The sequence below is a fragment of the Cyprinodon tularosa genome, unplaced genomic scaffold, assembly GCF_016077235.1.
Source record: "Cyprinodon tularosa strain WSP-4 unplaced genomic scaffold, ASM1607723v1 ctg707, whole genome shotgun sequence".
NCBI lineage: Eukaryota > Metazoa > Chordata > Actinopteri > Cyprinodontiformes > Cyprinodontidae > Cyprinodon > Cyprinodon tularosa.
Genome location: NW_024039460.1, coordinates 270,221 through 285,228, shown reverse-complemented (window position 1 = coordinate 285,228; position 15,008 = coordinate 270,221). Strand labels below are relative to the sequence as shown.

Genomic DNA, 15,008 nt, shown 5'->3' with positions numbered 1-15,008 from the left:
GCCTGGAACTGATGCAACACATTTCACCCGCTGAGAAAGTAAAAACATCTGTAAATCTGTTATTTTGTACTTTTCATTTCAACACAAAACACAGTCCTAAAGCAATTCACATCAAAATCCAAGAATCCTGAAAGCGTGAGCTGGAAATAGCACAGAACTGAAGCACTCCCAAAATGCAAATAAGGGGGGTCAATCAGTCCCCCCGCTGTGAAACAAAACTTGCATCCAAAACGGAGACACCGCTGTCCCACAGAAGCACATTTTAACAGAAAGTTAGTAATACAACATCCAGCAAAAATATTTAACAATATTTCAGAACACAATCTTGAAACACAAATCACTTCCGCACAATCTCAGCACAATTCAGACACAGACAGACGAATAGACAGCAGCGCGTGGTGGGACATAGGCTACAGTATAACGGGGGAAGACAGACACACAGCCACAAACACAAAGAAACATACAAAACACAGAAACACAGACAACGTTGTAGTTCAGTCGAGAAAAGACAGAAAAAAAAGAAAAGAAAACGTCAGGAGCCGGCTAAAAGAATGTATGACGCATCTTTTAATTGTCCAATTTCAATTTTACAAATCCCTTTTATTCTCATTTCAACTTCTCAGTCCTACACTTCAGAGCTGGGTCAAGCTCGAGGCGAAAATAAGCCTCAATTTAGTTTATTCGATCACTCAATCCGCCCAGTGACAAAAGGTTTTTTCTTTTTCAGCTGGGGAGAGCGATTGAACCCGTATTAAATCAAATAATTTATTTTAGTCCTTTATACTATAAGCAACCCGCTTAAGGGTGCCAAAGAAAGGTGATCAAACCTGCTATTAGTCCTTTATTTCCCACGAGTGATACAACTCGGTCCAATTAACCTGCTATTAGTCCTTTTCCATGAGTGATACAACTCGATCCAATTAACCCAAATAATTATAAGTCCACTGGAGATGAGTCGAAATCTCCGGCTGATACAAGCCAAAACTAACCAATACACAAATTTCCAAAATACTTTTTCTAGAGGCCCAGGCATTGCTCCTCAGGGTAAAAAGAATATACATTTTTTAAAACCCAGCTTAAGTCAGAGTTAACGTAAAGGCTCTGTTTTGAACTAGCCACAGTTCCCTGTAATGTGTATTTATTCAAATCCTTAAACAACTGACTCTTTTAGAAGGGATTTTATCTACCTCTGCAGCATCTGAATTCTGTGAGGCCGCACACAGCAAATCAGCCCCGGTCCGACGACACACGGCGCTTCAGACAACTAAAAAAATAATCAAATACTGTCTTACCACACCGAAGCGTCGGGCCGAAACGGATCAATCAGGACCAAACAGCCGTCCGCCGAGACTCCAGAACCGGCACGAGCCCCCAATTGTAAAGGAAGAAAATATTCTAACATAGTTAACTTTGGAAAAAGATTGGCTTCTGATTCTTCCCTTCCCCAGGTCCACTCGGCGAGCTGCGTTTGGTAATAAAACCAACATTGCGTGTTGACGTCACAGAATTACAGAGTTTAATCCAATATAAGACAATGCATACACTTTAGAAATAAGACAATGCACAAACCTACACCAGAAACTGCAGAACAACAGAGACATACATTCCATTACCTGACATAGGAGGAAAGAAAGCAAAGAGTACAGAGAACTCTTTGGAGAGTTGCAAGGGCAAATCTGATCTTTTTCTTCTATTTAGAAAGCTTTATCCTCTTGTATCTAATCCATTCAAAAAGGGGCTGGCCCTCGGTCCTCCAACCAAACGCCATCTCTGACACTGCTAGGGCTTCCCCTTATTTACTGCAAACATCTGGGGTCATTTGCTTCTTTGTTTTAACAAGAAAAGGCGGAAAGCTTGTCCTGGCATCTAGAATTCCTAAAGTCATAAAACACAAGATAAGCTCTCACAGACAGCTTGTGGAATGCGGGGGGCCTCACCATCCCTGGTTGTTTATTCTGGAAGACTTTTGACCTTCTGTAAACCAAGCAGAAATCTCTCCTGCAGGCTTAACTGTTATTCACCCCCCAGGAGATACTCATTTTAAGGCCTCCTGTGCTTTGAATACTTACCCATTAGTAGTTTTAAATCATTAACACAGCCTTGTTCAAAATTAAGAAATATGTTCAAGTGAGAGTGTTTACACATGCCTTAAGATTAACTGTAATAAAGTCTAAAAAATAATAATTTTTCTTTAACAGTGTCTAAGGTGTGTATCTGACATGCAGGGAGAATTCAGTCATTTGGTTCAGGTGTGTTAGAGGAACTGCTTTTAAAATTTGGAGTCTGGGAGCTCTAGAGATCTGGACTTGGCCCCCCCTGTTCTACCAAAATAGTGCAGCATGCTATTGTGTGATGACAGCTCCACCTACTGGTGGGAAGTTTGCATGCAAGCCACAGGCTCCTGAAAGCGGATAGTGATACAGGGACTCATTTTCTAAAAGAAAGCTTCCCCCAAAGATGTAATTCCCTTGATCAATATTCCCAGACACCCCTGATCTCCTATATACATTGAAGAAATGTATTTTAAAAAGTGACAATAAGAATCAGTTAATTCTTTATTCAAGGAAACCTAAGGCACACTAATGTCTAAGAGTTTAGGAGTAAACACATATTTAAGCTTTATATAATAAGAACAAAAAAAATTCGAGATAAAATGATGAACGCTTTATTGGCTGTTAATGTGTTGTGAAAATGAAACAAAATGTTGGATTTATTTATTTTCATATTCATATATATATATTTCAATACTAAATACCATGTATATATTTTCATTTAACGGTGAAAACTAATATTAATAGAGCCACTATATGACAAAATATAAGCTACAGTGTTGGAAATATTTTCGTTCCCCTTGAGATTTTTTAAATTAATTCAAGCATAAAAATCATATTCCATGTTAATAACATTTTAGACGTCATAGCTTGAAAATACAGTTGAAAAAAGATTGACACACAAAATCAGACTAAACTTTATGAGCAGTTTTGGATCATTCCTTCCATATGAACTGTTGTGAGAAAGGCGGGATACTAAATTGAGTCCTCTGAGCTTTTTCAGCTCTGCCCACAAACTCTCTGCAGGACTTGGGCTTTGTGAGGTCCATCAGATTTTAACTTCAGCTTCAACTTCCAACATTTTAATGTAATGTTCTCTCTGAATTAAGTTGTCTAACTTATAAGGTGGACCAGTTCCTCCAGGAACAGATTATCTCCCTGCTTCACAGTTGGGATAAAGTTCTTAGATTGTCAAGTTTCTTACCTTTTCACCCAAACGTCAGTCATTCCGGGTAGACATTTTAATAAGTTTTATTAGACAATGTAATGGTGAATAAGTGGTTTTAATTAAGCAGTCTAAGTGGTGGTTCACATCCTACGGTGTGGTGGTTGGGCTCTCCGACTGTCATGCAGGCAGTAGATTTAAACCCTGCACAGGGCAGCAGGAAAGACAACTAGCAATACACTCACCGGCCACTTTATTAGGTACACCTGTCCAACTGCTCGTTAACACTTAATTTCTGAGCAGCCAATCACATGGCGGCAACTCAGTAGGCATGTAGACATGGTCAAGACAATCTCCTGCAGCTCAAACCGAGCATCAGTATGGGGAAGAAAGGTGATTTGAGTGACTTTGAACGTGGCATGATTGTTGGTGCCAGAAGGGCTGGTCTGAGTATTTCAGAAACTGCTGATCTACTGGGATTTTCACGCACAACCATCTCTAGGGTTTACAGAGAATGGTCCGAAAAAGAAAAAACATCCAGTGAGCGGCAGTTCTGTGGGCGGAAATGCCTTGTTGATGCCAGAGGTCAGAGGAGAATGGCCAGACTGGTTCGAGCTGATAGAAGGGCAACAGTGACTCAAATAACCACCCGTTACAACCAAGGTGGGCAGAAGAGCATCTCTGAACGCACAGTACGTCGAACTTTGAGGCAGATGGGCTACAGCAGCAGAAGACCACACCGGGTGCCACTCCTTTCAGCTAAGAACAGGAAACTGAGGCTACAATTTGCACAAGCTCATGGAAATTGAACAATAGAAGATTGGAAAAACGTTGCCTGGTCTGATGAGTCTGGATTTCTGCTGCGACATTCGGATGGTAGGGTCAGAATTTGGCGTCTACAACATGAAAGCATGGATCCATCCTGCCTTGTATCAACGGTTCAGGCTGGTGGTGTCATGGTGTGGGGAATATTTTCTTGGCACTCTTTGGGCCCCTTGGTACCAATTGAGCATCGCTGCAACGCCACAGCCTACCTGAGTATTGTTGCTGACCATGTCCATCCCTTTATGACCACAATGTACCCAACTTCTGATGGCTACTTTCAGCAGGATAATGCGCCATGTCATAAAGCTGGAATCATCTCAGACTGGTTTCTTGAACATGATAATGAGTTCACTGTACTCAAATGGCCTCCACAGTCACCAGATCTCAATCCAATAGAGCATCTTTGGGATGTGGTGGAACGGGAGATTCGCATCATGGATGTGCAGCCGACAAATCTGCGGCAACTGTGTGATGCCATCATGTCAATATGGACCAAACTCCCTGAGGAATGCTTCCAGCACCTTGTTGAATCTATGCCACGAAGAATTGAGGCAGTTCTGAAGGCAAAAGGGGGTCCAACCCGTTACTAGCATGGGGTACCTAATAAAGTGGCCGGTGAGTGTATGTTTGCAGCAAGAAGAACAAAAAGGCATTTTGCAAATGTCTCCAAATTCATTTTCAAGCAGCATTTTTGTTGCAGATATATTTATGTTGCAGATGGATTAAAGACCTCGTCCTCTCTGTCCTTTTAGCCCAAATCTGAACAGCACCTTTAAACAGGATATTGACACAACTTCATAAAGTGTCTAGTTTATTATGTTTCCCACCAGAGCCCAGAAATATGGTTACGCACAGAGTCCAAATTACCTAGATTATCAGTCATTGACACTCACTAAAATTAACACAATACTTGGGAAATTAACATTTTTTCCTTTATTCTAACACACGGACTGAGATTTTTCAGCTGCACCACCCAGCCCATATGTTGATTCAAGTCTTTCTAGGTGTTAGATTCTGAAATTACACACTTATATTAACACAAGACAGTGTTATTTGTACGGCCTAGGTTACAGCAGATATGTCTTATTTACCTTTCTCCTCTTCTCTCAATGAAAGGCGTAATCTAAATTTAAAAAAAATTACAATAGAAAAAAACATAAATTGATGGAGAGGAATTATGAGATGGTAATATTTCAAGTTCTGCCTTTTTCATCTGGGCTTTTATATATACACAGAATAAGAAAATATTAGGTTTGGATACATTTCATAGAAATTTAAGTTTTACACCAATTCTCATGAGGTGGAAGAAACCTTCAGGATTAAGACTAAATCTGGTGCAGATGCTTTTTTCCCAGCCACAAATATATGTGTATATTTATCAAAGTAGCAAGGGCAAAGAATGGGGGCATAAAGGGTAGGGAGAGCAATGATCTACTGAGTGGAGCTTCTCACACGTTATGATTGTCAGATATTCTCATAATTTTTAAATTAGTTTTCTTAGTTTACCTGTTCCATTGTTTCCCTCTCTGCAAACTGCCAGCCTCCATGAAAGAAAATGTTTCCTTATTCCGTATATACAGGCCTAAATTAAAATTCTCTTGTAGCAACTCTTCATAGGATCAGAGCCAATAGGCAATAAAACAATGAGTCACTTCCACACAAACTTCTCTGATTTGGACATATCATGTATGTGCTGCATTTACTGTAACTGGCAAAAAAAAAAAAAGTATCCTTCCTGCATTAATGTCCAAATATTTGATTTTTTTGTTTTACGGAAGGTCGTTTGATACAAATTTCACATAATTTGTCCTAATTCCCAAATGCAAGCTTTAATTTGTCCTATCTTTTAATTACATTTAAATAGATGTTAAAATATCTATTTTTCTGATTGGTTTTCTACATACAGCATAAATAACGCTCATGAGTCCAAACCCCATGACTGATTCAACTCAGGAATTATTTCCAGTCTGTTTAAATAGAATTACAAAATAAGTTTGAATATTTAGGTGTAAACTTTCATTTGAAAAGTCATTTAAAAAAATTTTTAACGATTCTTTTGTTTTTTTAGAGAACCTGTAAATAGTCCATTTGATACTGGATATTTTATTTGTAAAGAACAGCAGGATAACCAGTACTCAGATTGCTTTGTAAGTATTACAGAAAACATTTTTGACCTCTTGAAGGATTTTATGACCAACTATAACAGTCAAAATATCTTAGTCTTTTCTTGGCAAGTTTCATCTCAGGACAGACTTTGCAATTCTAGGTGTTTATATACATGACCTATGCAAACTGCTTTCTATTTAAATTGGACCAAGCTGATACAGCACAAAAAGGGGCAACAGGTACAATGACACAAATGTAAACCAGAAAGTTTTTAACAGGTTTTTATTGTATATTTTTGAGTCCTTAGAAAACCTGAAAGAGAAAAAGAAAAATCTGTTAAAAAAAAAAAAAAAAATACTCAAGGTGATAAAGGCAGTTATTACCAAGATGTGGTTTCAGACATGGTTGGCTTATTAACAACGTATTTTCACCATAGTCGATAAGACGGGGAAAAAAGATTATGCATCATTTACCACCGTAGGGGAATTGTAAGAATTGTATGGCATTACTAAAACATACCATAAATTTAGTTCATCCTTCGGATCAGCCGGTTGATCTGGTCCTCCCTGTTGCCAGCGTCGCCTCCCTCCACAAAGTGTGTGGTCTTCTTGTTCATACCACCACGAGGTGAGGACAGCTTAAACGGCCACAGGAAGTTGTTGGCAGACTTGAAGTTCTTGCCGACTGTGTAGATCTCATGAATAAGGTCCTCAATACAGATGATACCGTATTTGCCTGAAGAATAAAACCAACATTTTACTGCTGCCAATATATTTCAGATTACACCTATAAGTACAAACTAACTGCCCTTTTCAATTGCAGGTACTGGGGAGATGCAGCTGATAATTTTGAAACCCTGGTGTTTTTTTTCCTTTGACAATCCCAAATTTACACAAAAAGATTTGGGACAGACCAATATCTTCATTATGTTTAAATGAGTGTGACTGTCTCAATACAAAAAGGGGTCGTTAAGATTTCATAAGCAACACAAAACCTATAGCTGGCATGTGGTTTCAGATACAACTGGCTAAATTTGCTGTTTTCTTCTCACCACAGTCGATAAGACGGGGAAAAAAAGTGTACATCATTAACCACATTAAGTGCCAGGACCCAACAGGAAAATCTAAGAGATTGTAGGGAAATATCTGATACGCAATATTCATTAGCAACAAAAATTAGTAAAGTGTTTATTTGAAGTTGCGTGTGTGGCAAAGAGGCTCATACCAAGGGCTTTATCTATCAGAGCGTTGTCTGTGAGGGCAATGCGCATCTTCTTGACCTTGCCATGGCCACGTTTGTAGATCAGTTCACGCACAGACTTCAGGTTGGGATATCTGAGTGTAATCAGAAAAGTAAATTATTAATGTCAAAAAAACATTGGGAAATATTCATATATTAAACTAATGCGATATACAACTGAAGGTTAGATTAATTGTTAAGCTTTTTAAACCAATAAACCCAACTGTGTACTCCAAGGCATTGGACACAAACTGCTGCAATAATAAAAATGTTTTCTGCTTATTAGTTCAGGTCACAAAACAACACTGCACAGGATATTTTATATTACATCAAAACATTTATGAACAGCAGCTTTTTTTAAGCTCTCTTTAGTCAAATCTAATTTTTTTAAAGATATAATTTATAAATCATTCATTGGTTTAAAAGCCATCAGTGAAGTGGTAGAATGTGTAGGAAATCGCACCAATTTGTTTTAACAGTTCAAGTTAGTGGTCTACTTTTGAAGTATAGAGCATTAGCAAAGCCAGATTTCTTACTTTTGCAGAGGTAGATGCATTTGATTTCTAACATGTATGGGTCAAAGATCATTTAAATCTAGGCAATCCAGATGTGCACCTCTAGTTTTCCATGTTCCTGTGCTCATCATAAATAAGCCAAAAAAATGCTTTGAGTCATTTGTCAAATCTTAAATCTAAATAGATTCCAATCAGTAACTGCACTTATAATAGAAATACATGCCTCTTGATACACACAGCAGATTTGTGCCACAATTAAGAAAAGTTTTAGACTAAGCTTGATAATCTGAGATTTTAAGGGTTAAATTAAAGTTAAGGATTGGTTGATGTCAAATGTTTGCAAGAGCCGACTGCTCATTAGAGCAATAGCAGAATTTTTATCGAAATACTCATAATTAAACCTTGTGAAAACACCTAATCTCAAGTTTGTGTAAACACTACCCTACTCTTGGATACGTCTGATTTCAAGCCTCACAGAAATGGAAATCTTGAATTTTGGTGGCTTGTATTCTTAAGTTAGATCTTTGCATTAACTATGAATTAAGAATAAACAGGTCTTAAAAACATAATGCACCACCGTGCCTGCTGAAGAATCAAGGATCATTCAAAGCAGCCTTTTGACATCCAAGGGAGAATCGTTCAATTCCTCATTTCCCAAAGCACAATTGCAGATTAACTGTTGGGAAATATTTGAATTCTGTGTCATGAAGTACTAACAGAAGCATATTTTTCTTAACTGTTTCTCAATGCTAAAACAAAACCGTCTCAACCAGTAAGGAGTTAAAACAAGATTGCTTGGAATGTGGTTTCAGACAAAACTGGCTTAGTTTCAGAGCATCACCACGGTCGATATGATGGGGAAAAAAGGTTCAGCATCATTAACCACATTCCAAAATATATAACTAGATTTAAATAATCAAAAACTCTTACCCCCAAGCAATGTAAGGTTCTGCAATCCTGAGCATGTTGATGGAGGCCTTGTTCAGCTTAACGAATACGCCATTGAAGATCTGGCGGAGACGGAGCAGCTGAAGAACTTTGCGGACCTTGGGTGGGACACCATTGATACTGAGAAGGAAAAGTTGACAGTTAGCATAAAGAGCAACAACTAGTTGTACATTACAAAACGCAGCATTAAAAGTGGTTTCAGAAAAGAGTTTGGCTTAAGCAACTATTCTTTCACCATTGTCGATAAGTCGGGGAAAGAAAGTTCATCATTAACCACTTTACTTGACTTAACATGCATTGCTATTTCAAAAAGGCACTTTCTAAAATACCTGTTGCTGCTGAAGGACCATCTTTCAACACAAAGGATTGTTCTCAAAATAATTTCAGTGATAGAATTAAAAACAACTATGCCTTAAGCTCTTCAATACAGACATGTTATGGAGATTACTACATTAGTTTTATTTGCAGTGAGATCAACAGTTCTTAAGTTGCCGTTTGATCGTGTTCTTAAACCATTTGAGATTAACAAATCACCCTCAAGTGACCAATAGCCATAGCTATGGCACCCCCTTTTTATGCTAGATAAACCAATGGATGGAGAAAATGACCAATTATCAACAATATTACATTGGAAAATAGAATAACAATGACTAGAAAGACTGATGGAGAGCAGTATGGTCAACATAATCAAATAACCAAGGGATAGATGTATTTTTGTTGGGAATATGGCCATTAAATGCAGGTGATTCTATTCATATTCCTACAACATAAGGCAAGTTAAATTCAAGGCTAAGACTTTTTTCATCCCTTGAAATAAAACTTCACAATAAAAAAAAAAGAAAACCTGGTTGCGACAAATTTAACCCGATGCTTATTTTATCAAAGCACTACTTTCTGGCCCAGTAGAAATGTTTACAATTTTGAAAAACTTTCCATATAGAAAGAGGGCTAAAAACACACCAATAACGTATTTTTAACAACTAATGAATGGAATTCACAAGCTTTGTTTTGATCCCTAATAGCTCTGCTTTCATTGTAGGCGTACCGCCAAACACTATCTGGAGATTTGGTGCTTTTTTTGACTCTTCACATGTCTGACTCCATAGCTTTGATTCCCACCATGCAGAGTTTGAATGACTTCTTGCTCAAAATACACCATTCCTCATAAACATTAATTTGTACTGTTCTTGGCCATGAAGAAACTTGGCTGGATATTTCCATTTCCCCATATTATTTGAGCATCACCCCATGGTATTTTTGCAACATAAGTTTTTTATTAGTTTTGCTGTCAGCATGGAACTAATGATGGTTCCAGCTAAGCTGTTCAGTAAATGTAAAAAAAATTTCATTTTTGATATGAATTCCAAAAATAAAATTATTTATGACTTGGGGACAATTTCAAGACATATGAAAGTTTTAAGACATTTTAATACCGATTAAGGCCTTATTTTTATATTGAAGAATTCAATGCCCTTTAAGACTTTTCAGGATCTGCAGGAACCCTGTACAAGGCAGTTCTTTCAACAGATAAAATAATATCAGGCATGGCCTTATGACCAAGTTTAAAATTAATTTACATCTTCCATATTTAAGACTAAAAAAATGGAAGGCCACAGTGTCCTGCCATTACAGATACTTCCGTTTTTCAGCAGAGTCCAAACATAATCAAAACAAACACCAGGAGAACATTTTATAAAGGCAGCAATCCATACAGATGTCCACACTGCTCTACATCAGCATGAGGAACAACTTACCCTCTGATTCTGATGACAAAGGCCAGCTTGGGCTCAGGAGGAACATAGTAGTTTCCCACTTTGCGAGCCGTACGAGCCATGCGGATCTCACGCCTGTACATCTGACGGTACTCCTTATGGTACCTTTCGGCCCTCTTGTAGATGAGTTTCCTAGTCTGCCTGCGGGCCTAGATAGAAGAGAGACATGCTGAAACAATTCACAAAGCCACCACCAGATAATACAGAGGTGTTCAAGTCCAGTCCTCAAAAGCTTCCATCCTTTAACTTTTAGATGCACATCCTTTCACTAGCACACCAGAATCGAAAGCCTCAATCCCCTCATTTAGCTCAGCAGAGGCATGGTAATGAGCCATTCATTTGATTCAGGTGTGTAAAAAATGGTTACATCGAATAGTAGCAGGATAGTAGCTCTTGAGGACTGGACTTGAGCACCACTGAGAAAATAGAAAATATGAAGTAGCATGATTCTTCAGAGCAAGTTACCTTTTTTTCAGTTAACAATTTCTTGATACGCATGGCCTTCATGGCGGCGTAGGCCTTTCGCCTTTTTAAAAGGCTCTCAGGGACCGCCGGAACCTTTTTTCTGTCAACACAAATAAATTAAATTAGTGTCGATAAAACACCCACGTTGCGCCTAACGTGGCAGCAGCCAAGTAGCGACACATTAGCATCCTTGCAGTGCTAACAAGCTAGCTCAGCTTCTTTACCGGCTTCTATGGAAATGACAATTCTCTACAAATAAACACTAAGAAGGACATTCTGTGAGTTACATCTTTAATTTTGACTGATCTCGCTGGGTTTAGTAAAAACATTTCTGGAGTTATTGTAGCCCAAAATGCAGCCATGTTCTGACTGTTCTGCCGACGACAACTGACTAATCATAAAACAGCACAAAATACAAGACATCTTCTAGAACTATTTCAGTCATGTAATTGTACAAGACCTAAAAGGCTTGTATATGCCATAAAACACTAAGTAGAGAAAATAAGACGTCTGGATGGGCTTTGATTCTATGACGGAGAAAAACACTCACTCTGCGTCCGCCATTGCGATCACCGAGAAAGAGAACGTTCCATCTACGCATGTGCAAACTAAAGGCTTGGCGGGTTGTCCGCGCGGCTGCCTGACGAAAACAATAACATAAACGGTGTTTTAATTATATTTTAATTATTCTATGTCCGGGGTTCTCTCATTGTTGCCTACTTAATTTTCACCAAGCTTGGATTCCCTTAGATCTTATTCTGAAAATGCCGATTATTGTACATTCATGTTGTTCTTGTTTTTGTTTTATGCAGGCATTTCCATGAAATCGATACTATTTTTTATGTACTAATTTTGATTTAAAATGTTGATGTTTTTACAGTCTTTATTTTTTTTTTAAATGTGAACCTGTTTGCTTCCACTTGCCTTCTTGAACTTCCACTTGTACACACACTGGAATTTCCAAGGCTGTGGGAAAATAAAGGCTATTTCTATCTCTGTTATGAGCAGTGTGTCAGTAATGTGTTTTCAAGATAATTGTGATATGAAGATAATTCATATGCTAATCTTTATTAAATTCATGCTTAAAGTTCACGATTCCATGATATCCTACAAGCTATACTAATGTATCCCCAGACCCTCTGCATTAGATTAACGCACGGTCTACTGTGTATATAGTATATAGCTATATAGCCTACTATATATTGCATATAGTATACTGTATGTTATATATTGTATACAGCTATACATATATATATATTTATTTATTTATTTTATTTTTATTTTTTTGTCTGCACCATCAACACCAAGTCAAATTGTAAGAGCAAACCTACTTGGCAATAAACTTGATTCTGATAGCAAAGAAACTCATGGAAAATTTCAAACAGGAAAAATACAGCTAAGCAAGAACACTCAAAGGGCTTACCTAATGTTTATTTTAAAACAATAATGTATGGTACCCAAGACTGTTGGGATATTTTGGTGTATCTGTCCGGCAAAAGTTGAAGTAATTGGGAGTTCTGTGCAGGGGCAAAGCTACATGGGGGGCTAGGGCTGGCCATGGCCATTTATTTCCCTCTAATACAGATGTTGGCAACAGTAATAATCTCAAGTTCAATATCCAGAACATTAAAATTTTTCATATATTAACAATTACTTGACAACAAAAACACTGTGGTTAATTATGCAAATCAATATGCTAACATTAAAATAATAAGTACAAAATTCAAGCAAAAATAGATTTTGTGTTTTATGGGGTAAAGAGAAAATGAAATCATAGATACATAACTATTTCAATAAAAACTTAATCAATTTATGTAGATATTTGTAATTGTAAATATCAATTTTATGCAGAATGATTATTGATAAAAGTAGGAAAGTAAAGACAATGAAAAAGATGTTCACCCAAAACTCAAACCTGAAAGAACTTTATTATGCACTATACCTTTAATTTAGAAAACACAAATGTTTGAATATATGTGTCTATTTGTTAGCAAATGCTGTGGGAAAGTCTAGTTTGTCTTTATTTAGAAAATATGGATGTTTTGCTTGTTAATTTTCCTGTTGGAACAGTGTAGATTGACCCTGAGGTTCTGGTGCCTAATTTCAGCCACCCCTCAGAGTACATTGGTTATTGCCTGGCCACCCTTATACATAATTTCTGGCTATGCCTCTGGTTCTGTGTCCCCCTGTGTCCAACTTCTAATTAAAAGTATTCAAGAAAAAAATCCATGTTTACAGTCAAATATGATGAAAGAAAAATAGGAGGGAAGGACAATCATTACGATGTTTGAGACCTTAAGGCCCTTTATTCAGAGGTATAATAATATGAAGTTCAGAAGAACATATACCTCTGAACAGTGGCGGAGCTAAAGGGGGGGCAGGAGGCACCAAGAAACTAAAGTTTTGCGTCTCTGCAGTTATCAAGTAGTCTTCTTTAAGATTAGCTATATGTGTGTATATTATGCAGAAACATAACCAATTTAGAAAACATACAAGTATAGATAAATATGTGTGTAGATTTATAGTGAGGGCTTTATGAAAATCTAATCTGTCGTAATTGATTTGTTTGGAAAATACGGATGTTTTGCTAATTGCGATTAGTGTAAACTGACCCTAAACTGCTTTTGGCGCCCATCAGTTTTCGACCACTCCTCGGTGCACATTGGTACCTGCCTGGCCGCCCCTTTGAAAATCTTCTCTCTTCGCCACTGCTTCTGAATGGGTTAAAATAATTTAAAAAGCTTCAAAGTGGTGTCAAAGTCTTAAGTTAAATCCAGTTGAGATGCTTCTTGCTTCCCAACTTTTAACATTACATTCATGCTTCAAATGCTTCCATTGTGGCTGAATTAAAGTTACCAAAAAAGAGAGAGAGAGAGAGAGAGAGAGAGAGAGAGAGAGAGAGAGAGAGAGAGAGAGAGAGAGAGAGAAATCCAAGCAGCTAGCAGGGAACTGTAAGAATGGTTCATTGCTGTTTTTCCATTAGATTATTCTGCTTAGAGAGAGAAGGATATAAACAATTCTACATTTTCTTTTCATTAGAATGTAAATAAACCATTATATTTAATTTTATAAATCTTAAAAGACAATTAACATTGATTTAATTTACTGCAATGTATAAAGCTTTAATGCCAGATAAAGCTCAGTGACAGCTGTTGTTGTTTCCAAGGATTGCGCAAACAGGTTAAGGCCCAATCCCAATATACCAGCCTTCTTTATCAGCTTGCTGGGTTTCTTTAAGTCATTTGCTTTAATGCTGCTATCCCAACAGATGATGACAAAAGAGATCACACTCTCCACCATAGAATTATAGAAGATATGCAGCACCTTGCTGCAAATGCTGAAGGAGCTAAGATTCCTTAGGAAATACAGTCTGCTCTGTCCCATCTTGTAGACGGCTTCAAAGTTATGTCTCAAATCGAGTTTGTTGTCCAGTTGAAAACCAAGGTACTCCTCCACCATCTTTACTTTTCTCCCATGATTTTTTTTTTTATAGGATTCCTGTTTAAGATCATGTTCCTATTTCCAGGAATCAGAGGGTTCCTGTTTTGTTGGCGTTCAGCTTTAAACAATTGTCTCCACACCATAGCAAAAATGTTCTTGTTTATCTCTGATGCACCTAATGGCTGCAGAGTCATCTGAGTAATTTTGCAGATGGCAGGAATCCATCTTGTACCCCTGTGGTACTCCTTTGCTCTAAACAACAATAGGTTTAATGAAGCAGGTATATGATGGACACTTCATGATGTGGGATATCAGGGCAACAGGTCTATAGTCATTGTTGACTGCTTTTGTAGGCTTTGTATTTGACTTTCTTGAGCATTTTAGTACCTTGTTTGTATCTATTTATAAAAATGATCTTTGGAATGAAAAAAAATATTTCTAAAGTATAAGCTTATTCAATTCAAAATGTCAGGAATAGCGT

At 37.5% G+C, this 15,008-nt stretch overlaps 1 protein-coding gene and 4 non-coding genes across 6 annotated transcripts; all 5 read right to left on the bottom strand.

Annotated features, from left to right (window-relative positions):
- Positions 1-6,413: 6,413 nt before the first annotated feature.
- On the bottom strand, positions 6,414-11,717 carry rpl7 (ribosomal protein L7). Of its 2 annotated transcripts, none has more exons than XM_038268660.1 (7): positions 11,637-11,717; positions 11,087-11,186; positions 10,604-10,770; positions 8,832-8,969; positions 7,372-7,481; positions 6,667-6,882; positions 6,414-6,459 (listed from the first exon to the last, which is right to left on the bottom strand). In XM_038268660.1, exons 1-6 carry the CDS (start codon positions 11,648-11,650, stop codon positions 6,674-6,676), a joined length of 738 nt encoding a protein of 245 aa, XP_038124588.1. In that variant the 5' UTR covers positions 11,651-11,717; the 3' UTR covers positions 6,414-6,459; positions 6,667-6,673. The 2 variants fall into 2 exon arrangements, with proteins under 2 accessions (XP_038124588.1, XP_038124589.1); XM_038268661.1 differs by having other exon boundaries at positions 6,414-6,460; positions 6,672-6,882.
- Positions 6,534-6,624, bottom strand: LOC119772314. Its single transcript, XR_005279245.1, has one exon. It is a non-coding gene; the product is annotated as a small nucleolar SNORD12/SNORD106 (small nucleolar RNA).
- LOC119772313 lies at positions 7,152-7,245 on the bottom strand. The gene has a single exon (XR_005279244.1). It is a non-coding gene; the product is annotated as a small nucleolar SNORD12/SNORD106 (small nucleolar RNA).
- LOC119772311 lies at positions 8,701-8,790 on the bottom strand. Its single transcript, XR_005279242.1, has one exon. It is a non-coding gene; the product is annotated as a small nucleolar SNORD12/SNORD106 (small nucleolar RNA).
- LOC119772312 lies at positions 9,039-9,129 on the bottom strand. Its single transcript, XR_005279243.1, has one exon. It is a non-coding gene; the product is annotated as a small nucleolar SNORD12/SNORD106 (small nucleolar RNA).
- Positions 11,718-15,008: the final 3,291 nt, after the last annotated feature.